This window comes from Anarrhichthys ocellatus, unplaced genomic scaffold, assembly GCF_004355925.1.
Source record: "Anarrhichthys ocellatus isolate YVR2014 unplaced genomic scaffold, GSC_Weel_1.0 scaffold5, whole genome shotgun sequence".
Classification (NCBI taxonomy): Eukaryota; Metazoa; Chordata; class Actinopteri; order Perciformes; family Anarhichadidae; genus Anarrhichthys; species Anarrhichthys ocellatus.
Genome location: NW_022280035.1, coordinates 2,735,854 through 2,757,930, shown reverse-complemented (window position 1 = coordinate 2,757,930; position 22,077 = coordinate 2,735,854). Strand labels below are relative to the sequence as shown.

At 44.4% G+C, this 22,077-nt stretch overlaps 2 protein-coding genes across 4 annotated transcripts in view; one reads left to right on the top strand and one right to left on the bottom strand.

Moving 5' to 3' along the window:
• LOC116381850 (dysbindin-like) overlaps positions 1-2,535 on the bottom strand; it is a 10,004-nt gene extending 7,469 nt beyond the window's left edge. For both annotated transcript variants that reach the window (XM_031844298.1, XM_031844299.1), the window contains exon 1: positions 2,086-2,535. In XM_031844298.1, the coding sequence (XP_031700158.1) occupies positions 2,086-2,128 (43 nt within the window). In that variant the 5' untranslated portion in view covers positions 2,129-2,535. The remainder of the gene's footprint in view (positions 1-2,085) is intronic.
• A 12,270-nt stretch (positions 2,536-14,805) lies between these two features.
• LOC116382443 (uncharacterized) overlaps positions 14,806-22,077 on the top strand; it is a 17,741-nt gene continuing 10,469 nt past the window's right edge. Inside the window, exon 1 of one of the 2 annotated variants that reach the window (XM_031845501.1) lies at positions 14,806-14,868. The gene's annotated coding sequence lies outside the window, so the exon portion shown is untranslated. Of the gene's footprint in view, positions 14,869-15,998; positions 16,160-22,077 lie in introns of those variants that run through there. The other variant, XM_031845499.1, reaches the window with a different exon arrangement.

Sequence of the window (22,077 nt, the reverse complement as noted above, 5' to 3'; positions counted from 1 at the left end):
GGGGTTGATCCATGGCCAGAGGTGACAGCTGAGCTGTAGCACATGATATTTTCAATCCTTCCGATTATTCTTCCACGGTCTGATCCTTCAGCGACTTCCACTGCTCTGCTTACATTCCCATCATAGCATGCTAAATCACACACTGGCCTCTCTCGTGTTGTTATATTTCACCCCAGCATGCAATGCGCATTTCGTCTCTCTCTCTCTCTCTCTCTCTCTGCTTCTTTTTTTCTGTTGACCTTATCAGCATCGTTTCTGCGATGAAAACATTAAACGTGCGTCGTCAGCCCAGCTCTGTATCATTGTAATGCTGCAGTCATACATCAGGAGTCCTGGGAACTGCAAAAGAAAGCAGGGAACAAATGTTCCCATTGAACCAAGGAGTCACATGGTGAGGCATTCAGTCCCCTTGTGGCAAGTGGAAAGAAATCCCATGATCATCTTTCTGTTTTTGAGAGAACAGAGAGACTGGGTGAGAGAGAGAGCTAGTAAGGCAGTTGAACTGCATGGCCAGTCTCATTTGACAGCCCATCAATCCCAAACTCCACCCTTATTCTCCTGCAGCTCCTAACCCCCCCCTGGGGCCGATGATGGTGTCAACCGGCTCTCAGCAGCATAACAGCCGCATCATTTTTCGGTATTACTACTATTGTTTACGGAGCCAATCGCTCTCCTCTGCCGGCCTCGTGGCCACAGCAGTCCATCAAGCATCAATCATTTATGAGTGAGATCACTGCACCACAACAGCCACCTCCCCTGCCATGCTTCCCCACTCCCCTCACACACATATATCCATAAACACACAGCCATGTAGTGGAAAGTAAATCCAGACAGCTCATTTATGATACCATGGTACCCATCTGTTCCACAACACCCACCGTCGTCATCGTCTTCATACTGTAAATGCTTTACTTTCATATGAACACGTTGTCTAAACTCACTACTTCACTCTCATCTTCAGTCTCCTATGATCCCAGTGCTGTGATTATATCTTGAACCTCGTCTGACCACCTACTCTGCGAGTGTCTGATCAGATTGTGTATTCCCAGGCCATTCCCATTCCCATTCCCAAAGCCATTAAGGCACTTCACTCGGGCTAAATGCAAAGATGACCTCCAGCCATGCCCACTGCTCCCAATTTAGGTCAGTCACAACAGGGCTTTCAGTAGTCTCCACAGAGCTCATGTGTGGTGCTCTGCCTCTAGTCTGTACACATTAACAAACACTTGCACACAACCTTATTCATTAAAAGCAGCAGGCGGATTATTCTCTTGACACTTAGAAACAGCTCTTGGTGAGGTCATGTATTCAATTAGAAAGCAAGACGATGTTTCTCAGGCAAGCAGGTAGATGTTGGCCTGTGTTCCCTGTTTCTACATAAAGACCTTCTTCCTGTAGCTCAGTCAGACTCTCAGGAAGTGGTTGTTATCTCTTCACTGTGATTAAACCTCATCTGCACCAGCAGTGTCGCACCACCATCAAGGCTGTCAGGCTAATTTGGTTAAAACAGATGAGATAATTCGATTTTTACAGTAGTTGCTAACAAGGTCAGACTATGAAGTCAACGGGCAAACTGAACATGTGCAATTCAGCTTTTATTTTTTAGTGAGTAATAATATAATGAATCCTCGGATCCCGTTTTCAGTAAGAGAATATGACATAACAGCCATGCAGTACCTAATTACACACTGAATGTAACATAAAGTACTGTTGATCTGTTATCTTGTCCAACTAACGCTGAATTTAACTGCTTGCATAATAAGATAAGTTTTGTTGTGAATGGTGAATCATGACCCATGTAGAGCCGAACCAGTAGAAGGCAATTAATACCATTCTTTGCACAATTGTATTATAAAATATGCACACAATATATATATATATATATATATATATATATTTAGGGACTGTATAAATGAATGTAGTAAATACCTGCACAGAATGAAAAAAAGAGTACATAAAGTATTAAATAACAAAAATGATGCAGGGTAAACTATACAGGGCATTAAGTTATAATATACTGTGCAGTACTTCAAGTCTGCTCAGTACCACTTTTCTGTTAACTTATTGACACTGGTGGTTACTTACATGCCAGACGCTTGTTGTGGTTGGTTGACCCAGTAGACGACATGATCCCGTGGATGTGGGACCCGGTTGTAGAGAGCGTTTCTTTTGCCCTTTGAGTGTGTGTGGCTTTTTTTTCCTGTCCCTTCCTGTCAAGGCTCCAGGACAGGATGCTGGTGTGTGTAGTGGCTGTTCATATAGTCATTACATCTTTTGACTTTGGTACCAGGACTATCAAAGATAGTACATTCACATAACACTTTATCTCCCTCCCCTCTTCTCCTCTCTGTCTTCTATCTGCACTGCCTTTTTTTTTTGTTCGCTGCCCCCCCCCCCTTTTCTGATCGCCTTTGCTGTTCTTTCTAGGTTTTCCCTCTCACTGCTTCACACTCATCTCGGCTGCCTCTCTGTGTCTCACACACACATACACACACAAACACACACACACTCACACACATGCTCTTGTTCTCTCTGTCAGGCTCTGTAGGGTTGTAGGGAACTGTGCAGCTTAGGGACGGGGGGGAGTGATAGTGGGCTACGGCATTGTGGCCTGTACCAACTGGTGATAACGAGGGGGTCAACAGGATAAGGAAGTGTATGTGCTATTTATTTATTTTTACATAATACCCCCCTCCCCTTTGCTTTATATAATTTTATTTATTTATTCACTTTGTAGGATGAAAGCTTTAGAAGTCAACTGTGATAAGAGAGGAGGCACTGCATATTAATATTAATAAATATATAGGGGGGAAAAATCTGAGAGATGTACATACATACATACATACGTACACATACGTACACAAATACATACTTACACACGCGTACATAAATTCTTGATCTTGAACAAGGTTACGTTTCTACAGCCGAGCTAGCTCTGTGACGCTGTACTTATAGGAGGTGTTGCTAACACTGCCATGCTAACAGGCTCAGAGTGGAATTGCTAACATGCAAATGCTGGTATAATGTGAACCATGTTCAACATCTTAGTTTTACTGTTAGCATGCTATTTGCTAATTATCACCAAACAAAGTACAGCTGAGGCTGGTGGGAATTTCACTTATTTTTCAGTATTGGGCAAATTGATTTGGCCTGGTTATGGAACAAGAGTAAAGGTCAGGTTAACCACCAAAGTTTTTAAAATTTGTGCTCGAGGGACCTTGAATAGCAATATATACAGCCATCTGTATATATATTAAATAGGATCACAAAGTCAGTATGATTCATCCCGGGGGGGGATGAATTCAGCTTCTCCAGAGCCACAGAAGACATTATACGCTCTTTCCATATGGAGTTCATTCTCGTGCTTGAGTGAAATCACCGAGGTTCCCCTTTAACTGTTTAACCAATCAGCTACTCTAAATTGATGGATCAACAATGAACCATAGATGCATTTTCAGATCCCAGTTTGTAGAAAAATCCATCTGCTGGTTTCCTCTGGCTTTGTCTTTCTGTATAATGTTTTAATTTAGACCAGTCTAATGGTCAGTGCGACAAACTTACCATGTGAAAAAGAGCAGCAGAGCATCCGCACAACTTGTTAACATTTACATCTGCAGACTTGACAGCGAATTAAAAAGGTGAGAAAGTCATTGCCCTCTTTTAATGACTTGATAACATTTAGGCTTGATGTGTTATTAGAAAGAACGTCGTCAATTATGTATTAATAGCAGCAGAAGGTCGCGCTGATCTTTTAAACTATTGAGTAAGTTTGCAGAGATTTGTGCTTGCATGTCTTTTGTAGAACTCAATAAAAAGAATAACATCAATTCTTTGCCGCGTGCAAATCAAAACTGATCCCTCTTGTCGCCTTTGTTAAAAAGGGTTTCTTAACGCAGGCGTGAACAACAGCACACAAAAGCATCTACTACTAACATGTGATTAAGCACACGCACACACGAACGCACCATTAAAAATGCACGATGCACATTTCCACAAATACACACACTGCTGCAGAAGCGCACTGTAACTGTCACGCTTGGGGGGGGTTAATAGGCACTTAGCAGCATGGATTCTTGCAGGCCCCCCGACTCCCCACTTTCCTTAATAAGAGGCTTCAAACAGCCAGTTGCATCACATGTTCAGTTGGAGGAGGCTGCTCCAGTGTAATAATGTCATGGAAAACTAAATGATTATCATGTAATATGAGATGATTCATGGCCTGTTCTACTTGACGTTTGATGTGGGAGAAGATTCCCCCCGTCACCGCATGTGCCCGCACCACTGTAGTGTGTACAGTAAATCTCAACCCTCATTGGTGAGTCAACATTGGCATCTGCTGGAGGATATTGTGTATTACACTTTAGCTCACACTAAAGGAGCGCCTGCTGTGTGCAGTATCGTCGTGCTGGTACAGTGTGGCCTATAGCCTATAGGCCACACTGTACCAGCACGACGATTGCCTCAACAATTTGTAATACAAAAAGGACTTTTCCACTTCTGTCGGAGAAATGCCATGAATAAGAATCACTGGTGTAATGAGTATTTTAACAACAGATCGAGTGTTCGCTTTTGATTTGATGTTTCATCGGGAAATGGAACACAATCGTAATGACGCATTTAAAATGTATATTGCAGGTTTCAGGCACTCCCAGGTTTATTTCATTCAGGTGAACAAAAGGGGATTTCCACAGTGTCATTGTGTGCATGTGTGTGTGTGTGTGTGTGTGTGTGTGTGTGTGTGTGTGTGTTGTGCCTGTTGCTCTTTCAGCACTATCAGTGCCAGCTTCCTCTTTGAAACTGTGTTGTCTCAATCTTCTGCAGCACATTCTCTGATGTGGCTTGTGAGTCATACTGTGGTAAATATACACATTTTGCGCATGCACACACACACACACACACACACACACACACAGGAGGACAAACTCACACACACGTGTCTTCACATCTACACACACACACACGCACACACTATTCACGGGCACTAGTTAGTATTCCCTTTGCCTTTCACGTTACGCTTTGGTTACGAGCCTGCTGCTGACATAAGCTGCTGGAGTTTCTCTGGTGAACACACAGTGACAGACACCACAAACAAAACAAAACAAAAAAAGTTCACATCTTCACTTCACATCTTCACAGTCGCACCAGACAGTGAAGTGAAGAGCACTCAAACTTCATTAAAAATATCACATTGTGCAGGGATATTCTGTCGGTCACCATGGCAACAGACATCCAGGTGCCAAACGCGCGGATGTGCACACCTGCCTGCCGCCGTTTCCAACTTATGCCTCTTAGCCTCCCTGTTAGACATGCCGTGCGCTAAATGTGGCAGGACGGAGAGGCGACAGTAGCGATGCCTTTGTTCTCAGAGAGGGTAGAACGCATCTCTGCCAAGGTGTTAATTAGCCAGACCTTGTGAGACAGGAAAGTTGTCAGGATTCCGCTCGCTTCAGCTCCGACATGCACAGCCCTTTGTGTGAAACTGAGCTTTGTCTTGCAGCATTGTGAGCGACGGTGTCTTTGAAAAAGCCGCAATGCTTTGAACAGCTGATATAAAACCCTCTGTTACAGTATAGGCTACACCTTGTTATGGTATGAAAACTTTCTGGCAGCACCGAGCTCAGCGCCATGTCTCGGCCGAGTGTCGTCGCCCTGCTCTCTCTGGGGATGCGTGTTGTAGTTCACTCAGTGAGGTCTGGAATTTGAAATAGTCGCAGCTCTTTCAGCGTGTTGTGCGTCTCCGCCGACAAGCTGTGAAAGCATGCACTGATGCAGGCCTCAGATCTGGGTTAACGTGATGGTTTGTGATGTCAATTTTTGTTTTTTTTTGCAAGTGTGTGTGCAGTGTTTTTCAGTGTCTAAATGAGATCCAGTGACTCATGTGGAGAAAACAGGCTGCTTTGACAGTATCAGTTTGACTCGTCATGCTGAGCCGTGCCACTGATATACAGCAGTGAACCAAGTATTTTCTTGTGGATGTTAGTCATTGTCAGATCAAAATAAAATAAAAAAAATAAAAAAGGCAAACCGCACAGTAAAAAGGAAAGGGTGACATGTGATTATAAACGCCAACAAATTTCGTGTTTCTTGTCGGTGAAGATGTCAGATCATGTGTGTGTGTGTGTGTGATATTGTATTTTGTGAGTCAACACAACAACAAAAACACAGCAGAGTCCATCGTAGCAAGGCGTTTACGTTATGTAGCAGTGATGCTGAATGCTGCCATGAAGCAATTTTGTGAAAATAATTTAGTCAATTTATCAACATACTAATGACAAACAGAGAAATTTGTTGGGTGGTACGGTAATAAAACGATGGAGAAAAAGGTGTCAATATGATGCACTTTTAAAATGGCTCTATTATTAATGTCTCCCTTGGGTGTGTGTGTGTTAGGGTTCATGATTGGAAATAAAATAGCATTTGAATGTTTCTGCGTGCCTGTGCATATGTGTGTGTGCGTGAATATATGCATGAGTATGTGAGTCACGCACCACTATCCAGCCTCCTGGGCTTCGAGTTCTGATGCCCATCTTTCAGCTCCTCTACTGCACACTGAACCCAGTGAACCTTCTGCTGTTTACACTCTCCCCCCTCCTCCTGCTCGCTCTGTCTCTATTTATCTCTCTCACACACTCTCATGCTCATTCTCCCTCCGTCTCTCACTTTCTTTCTCCCTCCAGCTCTCTACAGTACGTCTCTCTTTCTCACGCACTCACGCTCTCCTGTGTTCTTTTGTCTTTTTCTCTCGCAGCCCTTCCTCCGCCTCCCTTTATAACTGCGCCTCTGTGCATCTACCTCTGCAGATCAAGGCTTATTCAGACTCAGACAGTCTCTAACTCTATAGGGTTCAGACAGACACTCAGGGTCTCTCTCTGTGTTAGGGGTTGTCTCTTTCAGCGCGTCGATGTGTGGCCAGAGAAAGAGACAGACAGACGAGCGGAGGTGAAGGAGGGAGGAGATGAATGGAGGGATGCAGGTGGAAAGAAAAGGATGCTGGTGCTCTTTCAGACGTCTAAGCATTTCACTTGTATTGAAGCCGGGGACGGAGTCACCATCGATATCCTCATATCCAACCCCGCACCTTCTCCTCACCGCTTTCTTCTGCCTCCATACTGCTATCTTCCTCCTCCACATCATCATCATCATCATCTCGTCGCCATCGACGGCCTTCCATGACACAAACGCGCTCACTCCATCAGGTTGCAGAAAGTCGGAACAGCCGCCGTGTCGTCAGCTCTCTGCTGCCCACACCGAGCCCCTTCTGTCGGGTGCAACTTTCTCCAACAGCAGACTGCCAACAATGTGGCTCTTTTATCTGTTTGCGTGCATGTCTGTGTCAGCAAATCTCTCTTTTTTTTTTCATGAATGAGGATATGCGTGTGTGTGTGTGTGTGTGTGTGTGTGTGTGTGTGGGCATGTGCCTAAGATAGTAAGGGAGGAAGGTACAGGAGCCGCGTCGGGGGGGCATGCCTCTCATGTCAGCTCTTCCAGGAAGTGTGAAGAGTTGTTTTGAGTCTCTGGTTGATGTAACTTTACCCACAAGTAAAAAAAGAAAAACGTCATCTTTGGCCCCAGAGCACTGAATTGCTTTGCTTGCACTTCTCCAGCGCATTGTGGAACTGAAACACACTATTATTAATCCTGGTTAAGTGTGAGTGAGTGAGTGAGTGAGTGAGTGAGTGAGTGTTGGACGCAGCTGGAAAAAGTTCATTGAGCTGTGTCGAAGGGGGGGGGGGAGCAGAGTGTGCATCACATGGCGTGCACCTCAGAGGAGCACATCACACTGTGGCGGAGAACAGTTTGTCTCTGTGCGTGCAGGTTGGCGTGTGCATTTGAAAAAAAGTGTGTGAATGCGTGCCTGTGTGTGTGTGTGAAGATGCTTTACGGAGTGCGAGATTGCTATAATGGGAATTATGCACTCACCGAGGGCGACAGGTTTAATTTCCTTGCAACGAACCAAGCGCCTGCTTGAATCATGCATTAAAACAACATGCTTGTCGCTTTGGCGCCCGCCTGTCGCTTGGTCATGAATTATGCTATAGTTTAATGGTCTTAAATGATGACAATCAACAGATGATTGTCCGGCCTTTTCTCCCCGAGGCAGAGCAGCTTTTCTTGGCACACGTTGGGAATCCCAGGCCTGGTCACGGATAGCACGGATAACACTGTAAACGGCTAATCGGGTATCAAACCAGCGGAGAAGAAAAATTGCCTCCATTCTGTGTCTCATTCATTATTCACAGCCAGCAAATGAAGTTGGTACAGTGGGAGCAATCAATTATAGATGAGAGAGGGGAAAGAGAGCGAGATGAAGGGGATAGAGCGGGGCCTACCTTGCATGCGGCCGAGCTTTAGCACGTCAACGAACATCACAGTGGCATTTGCCGAAAAACCTGCATGCACAGAGCTGCTCAGGAAATAGACTCTCGAGGCCCAGAATTCTGCGTGGAACCGAGAGAACCCTTTCAGCATGCATGCACCTTTTTCACCACACCAATAGCATTTATTTGCTAATGACTCAGTATGCTAACTTTGTAGTCCCTCGGTTCACTCGTGTGTGTGTGTGTGTGTGCGTGTGCTTTCCTATGGCTTTGCCGCGCTGACACAGTCATAGCGAAACTGCATCGGGTCTTTTCACAAATGTCGAGCAACAGTCATAGCGTCCCCTGAGTACAGCTTGCTCCGAAACCAGGATATCAAATTAGTCCAGAAGCAGCGTTGTAGAATCAACAGTCTTCACAACTCTTCTGTGTTTGAGTCACATGGGCCTTTTGTTTGTCCTATTCACTCCTAACTACAGTATATCATACACATATTACACCACAAACAGCTTTTCTGAGGCAATTTAGAAGTGATTCTAGGAATTGAGAATGACATTGAGCATCAACACAAAAATGGCTTTTTATAATTGCCTTCTTTGTTGTCGACTGGTCTGTTAGTGATGCCAAGAGTTAAATTCAAAAGTGGTGCCCTCAGCTGTGTTGCCGGAATCAGCTCTTTTTGGAACAAAGATATTCTCCAACTGTAGCCATTTCTAAAAAAGCTAATGACTGTTTTCGTCTCCGCAGCTTTTAATTAATCGGTTTTATGTCATCTCCATCATTAATTTGGTTTTAAAATAAGAAAAGATGATCCTTTATTGGTCCCACAGCGGGGACATATGCAGCAACACAGCAGCATAGGGGACAGTGCAACAACAAGAGGGATCAATAAAAAATAAATCAAGTATAATAAATAATGAAGTAAACTTTTAAATGATTAAACTTGTCTGTACTTTTGTAAAGCACTTGTAGAAGGTGTTCACTGCCTTGTTCCTTTCGATACCATATTATTTCTCATTCACTGTTGAAACAAAGAGTGAAGCATCAGCTTTGATCTCATTTAATTTTGGGACTTTCCTGGACAATAAAGTGGCCCATTAACCTCAAGCTGATGTTCATCTTCTTCTGTGCCAGTGAGCCACTGAGGCAGTTTCACAACTCCAACCTGTGGCTCTTATGCATTCACATTCGTCGTGGGGATGTCCCACACATGCACACACATTGGAGATAACTCCACTGAGATGGACACAAGTAGTTGAGAGGTCACTTTTGTCAGCACTTTCTCTGCAGCTTTATATCAGTGAGCCCCCATTGTTGTGACTGGAATCTGTGAAGATGTAAAGTGTCAGTTGGAAAATTCGTATCAATCTCTCTCACCTCACTATTCGTTAAATGTCAGATTTTGTCTTCTGGAAACTGCTCTATTTGTGCCGTCTGTATTTGGTGTTTGTGTGTTAGCGTGTGTGTATGTGTGTGTGTGTGTGTGTGTGTGTGTGGGCAGAGAGGCTGTTTGATGTGAGTCAGATCCAAACCCAGGCTGGTTTCTATCACATGTGTGTGGGACGCATCCAGATGGCTCCACAGGACTGCACAAATGTCACTCTGATAATGAGACAACAGGGCCTGTTGAAACACAGGTAGCAGGGCTGTGGCGCATGCTTTTACACAACACACACACACACACACACACACACACACACACAGAGATAGAGCGATGGGGAGAAAGAAAGAGGGAGAAATACTTTACGTCCCAGGCTGATTATCGACCTCAGCAGTCACCCGCAAGAACTGATGAATGCAATAATATTCACCCACTGGCCTCTGCTAAATGACAACTTCACCTCCGTCCCTCTCCGGCGCTCGGGGGGGTGGGGGTCATCGCAGGTCGCTGCTCGGTTACCATGGGAACAGGAGACACGAAGGAAAATTCTCCTGAGCACGAAACAGTGACACCTTACGCCGTCTCCTGCGCACTCGCTTGAGTTGCACATCAAGTGTGAAAGCAGGAGTGAGAAGTTGTTGTTTATTTAATTTGTCTTACGAGTGGCCCGTCAGCCCCACTCTTTTTCGCTCTCTCTCTCTCTCTCTCTCTCTCTCTCTCTCTCTCTCTCTCTCCCCTGTATATAAAATAAACCTCATTTTCACACGAAAGCCTTGTGGACATTGGCTCACACATATTTTCTTTGTCTGCATCAGTCCGCTCGGTACTTCTCTCACACAATATTTTCCTGTTATTTTGAAATAGCGCAGCACAGGTGCCACCTTGTACGTGTGTGTGAGTGAGATAGTATCCAGCCTCCGTACCTCATGAGGCTGACCTAGTGTAGCTATTGCACCTATACGTGTTTGACCCTCCATGTGTGTGTGAGAGAGAGAGAGGAGTGGGTGGCGTTGCTGCTGTATCAAACACTGTCCACTGCAAATTTACTCTGAGGTGATCTGTTATAGTGACAGGGCAGCATGTATTTTTAGCCGGTGAGAAAGGACAAATAATGAAGCAGGGAAGACTAGGGAGACAACAAGGGGATGGGTAAGGGAGAGAGAGGGAGAGAGAGAGAGAGAGAGAGAGAGAGAGATGGGGGGAGTGAAATCGGAGGGTAAACCAAAACCACCTGGATGTTGCTGACTTGCTGCTCTTGTGTTTAGAGCACAGTCTATATACATCGTATTACACACCTCATGGTCATGCTCACCCACTTAAATACAGAGACACACTGATGTCGGCAGTTCAGAGGCTGCCAAAAGATGTAAGGATAATTCCAGTTTATCAAAACTTGCGTCATTTCAACTAACTGTGAGAATGTTATTCTCACCAAAGTAATTGCTGGAATTCTGGGAACATGGAAATATTGCTACAGCAAAGTCCGATGGGGCAAGAAACCCCAGTGGTCAGACGATCCGTTGAATAAGCATGTTTTTAATCACGGTACACAGAAAAAAAGGTGTCCAAGAAATGCCAGGTAAACTCTGGCATGTAAACTGTGTTATGTTTACATCTGGGGCTGAAACGATTAGTTGATTTACGATTAGGCGTCAACTATTTAGACAAAAATGATCCATTGATGCATTTTAATAGTTTTTCAAGCAAAAGAAGCGAAAACGAGAACGGCTTCCGCAAAGGCCATGAAAACCTTGGGCTTTTCACAAGTTCTGATTTTTCATGCACTAAATCATTTCTCAAATCAAAGCCCTTTTTTTTTTTTTTTTTACAATTGACAGTTGTTGGCAATACTTTCACCATCAAAATGTATTTTCAACACGGTTTGGCTAAATCTGTCTGATCATCTGACTGCTCGTGTTTCGTGCTGCGTCCGACTTCTGTGAACAAGAGTCACAGCTCTGACAAAGCATTTTACTCAGAAGAGCAAATGAGGAGTGAAATAATACAACTAAGAGTACAGAAAGAGAGACTTCTTCTTTTCTACTTCTCCTTTTTCTCAATGGAATTCTTACAAGACTTTTGGTTTTTTGTCTTCCACGGCAGCAGGCAGCTAACCTCAAAGTGACGGGTAAAACAACATAAAGTGCTCAGATTGGTCGGGACATTCGGGTTTGCACACGCAAGTCGTGAGGCCTCTGTGTAGCACAATGTCCTCTCTCTCTCTCTCTCTCTCTCTCTCTCTCTCTCTCTCTCTCTCACACACACCCTCTCTCTCTCACTGGTTGTTCCCTGAGTCAGCACTCTGCCTCAGCTCCAGTTTCTCTACCCTGGCCCGCCTCTGCCCGCCTGCCTGCAGGACACTATTAGGACATCACTGCGTGTGTGTGTGTGTGTGTGTGTGTGTGTGTGTGTGTGTGTGCTTGCCTTTGTGGGAGAGAGCTACTGTTGCATTTACGTGGTCAGGTCCTTTCACCATCTTATGCAATACGATATTTTTCACTTTGCGAGTAACCCTGGATATTTCTGTCTGCTCCACCGAATCAGCTATTGTACCAGTGCACCATAAAAGATGCACTTCTCTCTCTCTCTCTCTCTTTCTCTCTCACTCTCGCTCTTCCAAAACACTCCCAATGGGCTTTGCATGTTGTAGTGTGCGCGTGTGTGTTAGTGTGTGAGTGCCGGATACTACTAGTTCTGCTAACATAGACCAAAAATAGCAAACTGTAGAGGTGTGAAGTAAAAAAGGAAAGGACACTTTAGTAGAGGAGTAACTGACACGGGGTGAGTCACTTTCTCACACACACACAAACATGCACTCATGCGCATACAAGCACACACATGCATATACTTTATATACAAAGGCACACAACACACACAAATAATTGTGAAACTGCCTCATGGTGGCCTTGTCACTGCTGTGTGTGTGTGTGTGTGTGTGTGTCTAGGCAGGAATCACGGGTTTGTGTCTCGCTGCCATGTGCTTGGCTCTCTTTCTCGGTTTGTGTCGTTCCATTTATCCATACAAATTACAGTCAAAGATTTCCCATCTTTGTGGCTTGAGGTACATCCACACAGACACTGTGCCTCTATGAGCTCACTTACTTATTTTTCTCTCAATGGAACAGAGTCCTCTATCAGCCCTTTACGGACTTCTGAGCTCTGTGGGCCACAGAATCACCGAGAGCCGTCAGTTACATGACTATATGCCCCTTTCACAGCCTCAGGGTAAAAACAGGTGTAATTCATTTATAACAATAGTTATGGCCCTGATCCATTTAGGTGGGCCAGGGCTCTGGTACTGTGCATGCTGGCTCACTGGAATGACTGTGACATTTTAAATAGAAAAAATTAATAATTAATTTAATCAATTACACCTATGTTTACCCTGCTATGACATGTCAACATGGCTGCTGTGAATAGGGCCTTTTGGGTGTACAGTTTTATGACAAAATGTGACTCTCTTGACATGCAAAATTATGTTTTAAACTGATAAACGTCAGGTGTGTAATTCATGGCACAATTCAAATGGGATGAAATAAATATTTGTCTCTACATGTTGACTACCGTACATATTTTTTATTGAGATAAGGTCCCACGGTGGTCCATCAGACTCAGAAGCATCATCAACGCGCTGAAGAACCAACTCAAACTTTTGATCGTTAAACTAAATTTCCCTCAGCGAGCAGAGTAATGCTTTTCTTCCCAGTTCTATTTACATCGGTGTTTATCGGATGTTGTAGTGTGAATGCAGAAGTGAGAATGGGAGAGAGAGAAGGAGAGAGGAAATGATACCAAGACGTTCAGCCTGCGAGGTGCCTAATGATCACAAGAGCAAAACACAAGCACACACACACGCACACACAAACACACACCATGTGATCTCTTGATTAGGGTCACACCCTCCCACTCTTTCTGGTTGTATGATCACAATCTTCCCTCCTACTCCTGGGCTCCAGTCAAACAGAAACTTTCAGAAAGATAATGCTTACTTGACATGAAATCAGTGATGACCTTTGTTGAAAAAAAGGTTTACGATATTTTTTATTTTCCTATGTTGAGTGTTAAATGTTTGGCTGACAGAACAAAAATGATTCTTGAGATGACTCAAAGTCTAAAGATCGAATAGCTTATAGCTATGACTGTTACAAGGCTGATTAAAAGACGATATGATCTATGCAGGTTATGAGGCATTCATGAAGCTGCAATGATGGCTTTGACATTTGTGTGAATATCTTTATTTTAAAAGTTACCCAACTGAACCTCAAGATGCCTGCCAAAGTACAAAAAACATAATGAAATACAGTAATAGAAATATGAGATATAAGATATTTCAAACCATGTTACTGGATGGAACTTTTTCGTATTTACACAACAACTGTTTTAATCAAAGTACTGTATTTTCCTTAGTGTTTAAACAGAGTGTGAGCACTTTCTCTGACTGATACACTGCTCAATATTTCTTTGTCTTTTAGCAGTTTTTGTGCCGTCATGTCATCACCAAATTTGGGTTGAGTGTCATAAACCAGCTTTGAAAGGCATCACTTGATACTGATTTATGGTTAACATCGTGTTATGTTTACCCAGAACTTAAAGCTACTACAGGGAACTCTCATTTTGTGTGAATGTTGGCAGCCCCTGTGGACGAAGCTGGTAGTGTTTCCGAGCACCAGATTCCCTTTAAACCTCTCGTTTTACTGCAGCAGGCTCCGACAGTCTGACTATATAAAAACAGCCATCTTCTCTCTGCTGGTCTCGTTCACTTATACAGGTCATATAGAGGCATATGTATTCAATTGAGGCTGTTTGATAACCAGTTGAAAGTTCTTCGCAGTAACTTTAATTTATAATTTTTAAGTAGACGTACATAAAGTAGTTAAGACCACTTGTATTTATTTATTTATTTTCCAGGTTACAATTGCCACAGAAAAAACCGAAACACAACAACTATAAAAGTAAGAAATAAAAAAGGATAATTGCTCAATCCAGCAGGGAGGACTGCGATCACAGGCAAACAAAGAGTCACACTTAACTGCCGGTCACAGATTCTAACTTCCTTTTGACTTTGACCTGTAGAGAGATTCCAGCCTTGAAAGCTGCTCATGGCCCGGCCTCTCCTGACGCTTCCTGCTCCTGGATCTGAGTCAAATGTTTTTCCCAACGATGATGAAGGTAAAACGATAGCGAAAGCACTCGCCCAGGTGTGGCGTCAAAAAGAAAATATTTGTCAGCGAGTTAGACAATTGTGAAATCAATAATATCACAGAGCAGGCGAGTTCAGACAAGACTGGATATAATTTAACGCTAATAAACATAAACTAATCTAATAGAAAGGTTTAATTGTTCAAAGTGTAACGCCAGGTCATTTGTGATGCACTGAGGCAGTACAGTGAAGAGAGCATATGACTTATTGCTACACCCACCCACACACACACACACACACACACACACACAGGACATTCCCATACCTCACAGTGGTTTCACAATAAGATGTGCGAGTGGTCATTTGTGGTTTCACGCTTGAAAGAAAAGCACATGATGCCACTGCACGCAGATCATGACCAAGTGATTAAAGCTAAAAGAGAAGTGACTCCTTATGACTGCGAACAAAATCCTTGATGTGTCAAGATTTGACCAGCTGGTGTTGCACTTTACTTGCAGCAACATGTCAATGCTTAGTGATTATGTTTAGCTCCCTCACCTACGACACCGCGTGCCTGGCCGGCACACCTTTTATCCCCCCCCCCATCATCCGCGTGGGCTGCGATTGGCCGACAGGCTAAGAGGCTGAGGTGCTGCAGCAAATAGCACGAGCCCGTGGGCTGGCCCATTCTGTAGCTCGAGGGAGGTTAATGAGTGAAGCTGCTGGGCTATCAGCCAAACATGAGCAGCAATGCTAAGGCTCCGACAATGAGCCTGACTGTATTACCACTGAGCTCTGTCTAATTATACACTCCCAGGGAGGGAGAGAGAGAGGAAGGGAGGGAGAGAGAGAGAGAGAGGGAGGGAGGGAGGGAGGGAGGGACGGAGGGAGCATATTAGGTAGGGGAAAGGAAAAAAGTTATCAAGTGTCACCGTGTGTCAGAGAGACTTACTCAGAGGGATGAGTGTAGATTGAAGTTGTAAGGGGTGAGATAGAAGGTGTCTGTGTGTGTCAGTTAGAGCTACGGCAAGAGAGGAGGAGGGAGGGAGGGAGGGAGGGGGTTGGAGAGATCATGCGAGCTGGGGAGAGAGAGAAAGAGAGCGCACTCGCGGGGAGATAGAGGGAGAGAGAGAGAGAGCAAAGAGGCGTTTAGAGAGTGAGAAGGAGGAGAGGCAGGAATAGGATGAAGGAAGGGGAGGCTGAGCAGTAGAGAGGAAGAAGAGGCTTGCAGACTCTAAACTGGATATTCCTACGTGCCTGCTGCTTACTGGTCCAATGAGTAAACTCTCTGCTACCTGCTACGCGAAGGCACCCGGCGAGGTATGTGACCACACCGCTTCCTCCTCTGAGTGTGTGTGTGTGTGTGTGTGTGTGTGTGTGTGTGTGTGTGTGAGTGTGTGGGAGAGAGGGAGCGCAGGTGTGTTAGCAACTTTGAATGAAGGGATAAACACACTAAGCTGTGTGTGTTTAAATGCTCCGAGGAAACAGGTTCAGGAGTGTCTGTCATCAGGTCATGTCGAGAGTGAGCTGGGTTGATTACAGGGAGAAAGAATATGCCTGAGATGTGTGTGTGTGTGCGTGTGTGTGTGTGAGTGTGTGTGTGTGAGTGTGTGTGTGTGTGCGCGCGCGCATATGTGTGTGTGTGTGTCTGTGTGAATGAGCGTATACCCTCATGTAAATCGGCACCTGTGTGTGGGAGTGTTTGTGCATGTGGAAGGGCATAACAGAGAGAGTGTGAACAAGAGGGAGAGTGTGACAGATCCACAGTCAAGGAGTGTGTGAGGAAGACTAAGACAGACATAGAGAAAGGGAGAGAGAGAGAGAGAGAGAGAGAGAGAAAGAGAAAGGTGGAGGTTCATCACTCAGCATGACGGCAGATCAGGACTTTCAGAATTAGAGCAGTGGGCTTAAATAGCCTTGGTCCAGAGATAGCCAGGGGCCCTGGAGGAGCCCGCTTAAACTGGGAGGAACAGATATGAGATTGGTGAGGGTGGGGTTAGTCGAGCAGCGGGGGGGGGATTTGGAAAGAGGTGGGAAATGAGGGAGGAGGAGAGAGAACATAGGAGGTGCAGATGTTGGGGGCAAGTCTTGTGCAATTAAAATAGAAGATGTGCAGGTGTGCATCAGGCATCTGTAATATCTACTGTAACTTCTTATTCAACCAGTGTACAAGATACATGAGAGGAGATGTACTTATAATTTGTAATCACAACTTCACACCACATGGTCAACGGACGAATTTGTCTTGTTTTTCCTGCATCGCTTGTGGTTCTATTACCGACTCCGCTCGAAGCCCTCCTAGTTTTTCTCGCCATTCTCGCAGGAGAAACACTACGCCGGTGCGCACGATTATGATTTCTGTATGTCTATTTCTGCTACAGCAGCCGCTGTCCTTCTGCTGCAGTGATACCCCCATATGCTGCATATAGGAACACTTCACAGGTTGAAAGAGTTCCCAGCTATAGACGTCTTTCAAGCGAGACGCACAACATTTGACCCCACTGACTTAATTCACTTATCGCAATTACGATGACGAGCCTCGGATGTGTACAGGAAGTCCTATGTCACGTAGAGAGATTGCTTCAAGAAATGCTCCTTTTGAGAGCACAATTGCAAAGTGTGTCTCATATGCAAAGGAGCAATTTCTACCTGATTTGGAGCAAACACTCTGTGGTGTAACAGTGAGAATTTGTGCCAAGGTGGGGCTCCTAGCTGTAGTCAGGTGGCTTCAAAACCCAGATCTTGAATAGAGTTTAATATGTGTATTATAGTAACTTACTTATATAGACCTGGAGCTTTGCTTTAGGGCTCTGGTATTGTAGCAGAGAATTGCCCTCATGAACGGTGAGCATAGAGAAAATACTGAATGTGGGTATGTTTCTGTATCTCGTGGGAAACAGAAATACAACTCGTCTCTGTGCGCTGAATGAGAAAATACAGCATGTTCTCCCATCCCATGTTTCTTAGAGTACTGTCACCCTGAAGAGCAGAACAGGCTTGTGGGAGAAGGTTGAGTGGCTGCTGGCCCTTTAAGAGGTCTATTTTTACAGGGGCACACTCATGCATGGAGCGAGGCGCAAAGAGAAGGCAGTGGCACACGGAGACTATCTGCTCTGCCTCACTTCTATGACTCCACACAACACACCCTGTACGACCATAACCTTGTGACGGTTGTGACCCGAAATGTATATCACTGGGGTTATTTATTCTATTTTTTTTTTTTTGCGTTGACGGTATTGCATCACGGTATTACAAAATTAAAAGATACAAAACATGAATCTCTTTACACTCTTTTAATGGCAATGTAAGGAAAGATATCTGAAGAAACGGATGTGTTTATTTGGTCGAAATAACAATAGAAAATGAGGTTTAGTCCTACATATGTTTTGGGAGGAGTAGCCTGCCCCATAATATAAATGTGATATGATTCATTCAGATTTAAACGCAAAAGCCATGCTGTTGTTTTGAGTTGTGTGTGTATTGCTGAGCCATAAAGAATATTAAGGGGGTGAAAAGAAGGGTTTTTGTGCACATATTTACTGTTGTTTTATTATTTATTCCCCCTCTTTTCAACACATCCAAAATGGGAATATTACATAAAATAAATATTGTATTTAATTAAAATTTTATCTCTGAAGAAACCGAAAGCTGACATAATCTTTTACATGTAGAGTGTGCGGAGTAGACGCTGTTGGGACGGTACTGTACAAAAGACACATGGGCCTCATGGGTTCATCTAGAGATTCGGCGTGGACGTAGTAGCCTATTTTTTTCTCAGCCAAAAATAAAGCAAGCAAATAAGCAAAATGAAAAGCAGGAGAGTCCGTGACACGGAAATGGAGGTTGCCTGTACGTAACCATAGACAGTAGAACCTGCGCGGAGGTGACGTAGTTCATCAGGTGTCGTATCTCGCTCTGGTGTGTTTGCCAAACCAAAATGTGTGTTTATGACTGTGAGGACGGTGTTGCCAAATCATAGCCAAACATGAAACTTGTGATGAAACCGGTAGACCGCCTATACTCCTACTTGTGCCTGAGAGAGATCCACAAAACTTGTTCAGCCCATAGAGGAGCTTGTTTTTTAAATTATTCTTTTTTTCAACGCAAGCTCAAACACGAAAATCATTAAATCTGGAAGTTACAAAGTTTGCGCCCGACAAGGAGAATCAGCCCCTTTTAAAGTGAATCTCTCTGAAGTCTAAAAGTGATAATGAGTGGGAGCTCGCAATAAAGACACCCTTATGCACACTGTGCACAAATGTGCCAACATTCCCACATACTTGTTTTGATATGCAGATAGCTATGAAAGAAATCTGAAAACATTCATGCCCCCATCTTACAAACACATAATACACTTAGTTTACTTACACCCACACACTCCTCGAAAGACACCAAAAAAAAAAAAAGCACATTTCAGAACATTTTCACACAAACACACATCCTTGCACTTAGAGGTGCACATAGTGCTGTACACGCCCACGTAACAAAACAAAAAAAATAACTTATACATCCTCAATATCTGGACCTAAAATAATCTTCTCCTTATGCAATCTGCATGTTATATAACGCATGGTCTGTCATTATCACAGTGCTCCTTTACGCCCTGCTGTGCCTCTCCACCTACAGCACCACACACACACACACACACACACACTGCACCTTGTGTCGACAGTCATATACTCTAGCACTCTCACCCACGTTGAGTGTGTGCTCTCAAAAAGCCAGCCAGTTGAGTGAAAGGGAAAGACAGAGAGTGGGTGGGTGGGGGGGGGGGACTGAAAGTGAAAGACAGAGAGGGAAAACTTCGAGAGTGAAGGGTACATTCATGCAGAGACTCCACATTTGCATGATCACATGGATCTGTGCATGTGTTTTTAGGGCCGTATGATTTATGAAAATTCCCGTCTTCCACCCCTTTTAAACCTGTTTGAGGCTTCATGACCCCGTGTAACCTTACTTGTGTTTTCATATTCAGTATCACCCTCTTCCTATTCCCGCTCGCAGGGGTCATTGCAGGATAATGGATAATCACTCTCACTGTCACACAAAGTCACACCTGCAGTAAGGGCAAAACAACATGTAACATGTCTTGCGCGTCATCCTCTCGTACGACGGAGAGGGAGTCAAGTTCGGCAACATTTCTGGAAATTGTGCCGCCCTAACACAAGCTCGTATTGTACTTCATTTAATTAAAATGAAAAGTGCAGCTCACATAGTTTTTGAATTACTAATGTGAACTGACAAATCAAGCAATATGTAATATAGCTGCCGTGTGTCAACAGACGCATACATAGCCACAGTTAACTCGGCGTACTGCAAGTTATTTAGGAAACTGTATAGCAACACGATGGTATTGCCAGACGGCAACCCTCGGTTCTGAAAAGTGAAGCTGATGACTCTACTTCTCACTTGATTTATTACCTCAGTAAACATTGTGAACATGAGTTCATGGTCTCAATCGCTAGTTTCAAGTCTTCTTCTATACAGCATGATGTTCATTTAGTAAATGATTTAGAGTCAAATAGACCATAAAACAGGGTATGTTTTAGGGCGGGGCTACCTTGTGAATGACAGGTCGCTGCCAGAGCCGTATACGGCGTCTCTACGTCACTCCTCCGTAGTCTAAATATGGTCAATTCTGTTCACTGGCTGCAAAAAACCACGATGGCGTCGGCCAAAATGCCGAAGTCGAGGCTTCAAAACGGCAGTCCACAAACGGGTGACATCGAGACGTCTACGTCTCCTTCTTGTAGTCAGTCTAATTGTTTTGCACAAATCTCTTTGATGGTACTTGCTCATGAGTCAAGGAGGACCTCCATACCAACTGTTCCCAGATCAGCACTCTCACAGTTAAAGGGTATGAGAATTGGCTCGGGAGCTCAGCCGAGGAGCCAGGAGTGTGATGAATAATCCCAAACAGAGGCAGGTGTTTGAATACAGTTGACACCGTGCCAGACTACTTTAAGGTGACAGACACACCTGTCAGTGGGGGTGTCCCACGAGAGGGAGGTGCAGGAAGTGGGATTTCATATGATGCATTTACGCTCAGAGGCACATACGTGTGAAGTACTTTGTGAAGAAAAGTGTACGCTGTGTGTGTGTGTGTGCATAGTGCAATCTGTCAGTTATCAAAGTTTTTCGCGGCACGGACCGTTTTATTTGGCCCTGACCTGCCAACCCTTGCCTATGATCAGGCAGTGTGTTCTCCTCCTCCTCCACACTTCATCAACGATAGGAGTCAACGACCTTTCAACCCCGCCACCCACCACTTAACACCCACAGTTTTGTTCAGCCTCTCCGCCTGCCGGAGCCCAGTGGATCAGTAGATCTGCTCCCTCGTACAGACAGACCCAGCGTGCACAAATGCAACACATTGCACTGTATCGGTTTTGGTATCGCTGTACAGAAAGTGTAACATCTGAGACATCCTGTAGCCTATAGCATCAATAGTGTCCTGAAGTCGAAGTATTACCTTCCCTGCCCTTGCTTCTCTATTCACTTTTTTTTAAACCTTCGCAACATAAAAACCACTCAGCAAAACATCTTCCTCTAATTTAATTCAACTTTTTTTTTTCTGTTGGTATGAGCAGAGATTAATAAATAGCTGCGTGACAAAGGTTCTCTCTCAAGTGGGACTCTCCCTATTTTCATTTTAAAAACAAGCATTAAGCCCACTCAATCCTATTTCAATATCGTTTGCAGCACCCTCTGTAACAAACAGCACAAGCCGCGCGTTGAGTAAACAAGTGTGTGGCTGGCCAGCGGATCTGATGTGGGAGGGGTTGCAGAGCAATAGCAATAATGGCAGTGTATAGCAATGTTGCCTTGAATGTTCGGCAGTGCTAAATGTAATCCAGACAGCATCTGTGAAGCCAGTCTAGACATGTCTCGCTGCAAATGAATGGCGCTTGAGCTTCAGAGGAGAGACCCGGCCATGCTCTCTCAGTGGAGAAGTCATCACCGTGTATGAATACAGCTCGCTGACATTTTGCTGCTAAACTAGAGAACTAACAGAAAACCCAGTTTGACTGTCGGTCGCCATGGGGACAGTGCCAAAAACAACAAATCTTTGTAATGAAAAGTAATCCCCCCCTCCTCTTTTCTTTCTCACACACACACACACACACACAAACACACACTTGTTCTCGCTCTTTTCGAGCTGTTTCCACCCCCATCAGACTTTGTCTCACACTCTCTCTCTCTCTCTCTCTCTCTCTCTCTCTCTCTCTCTCTCTCTC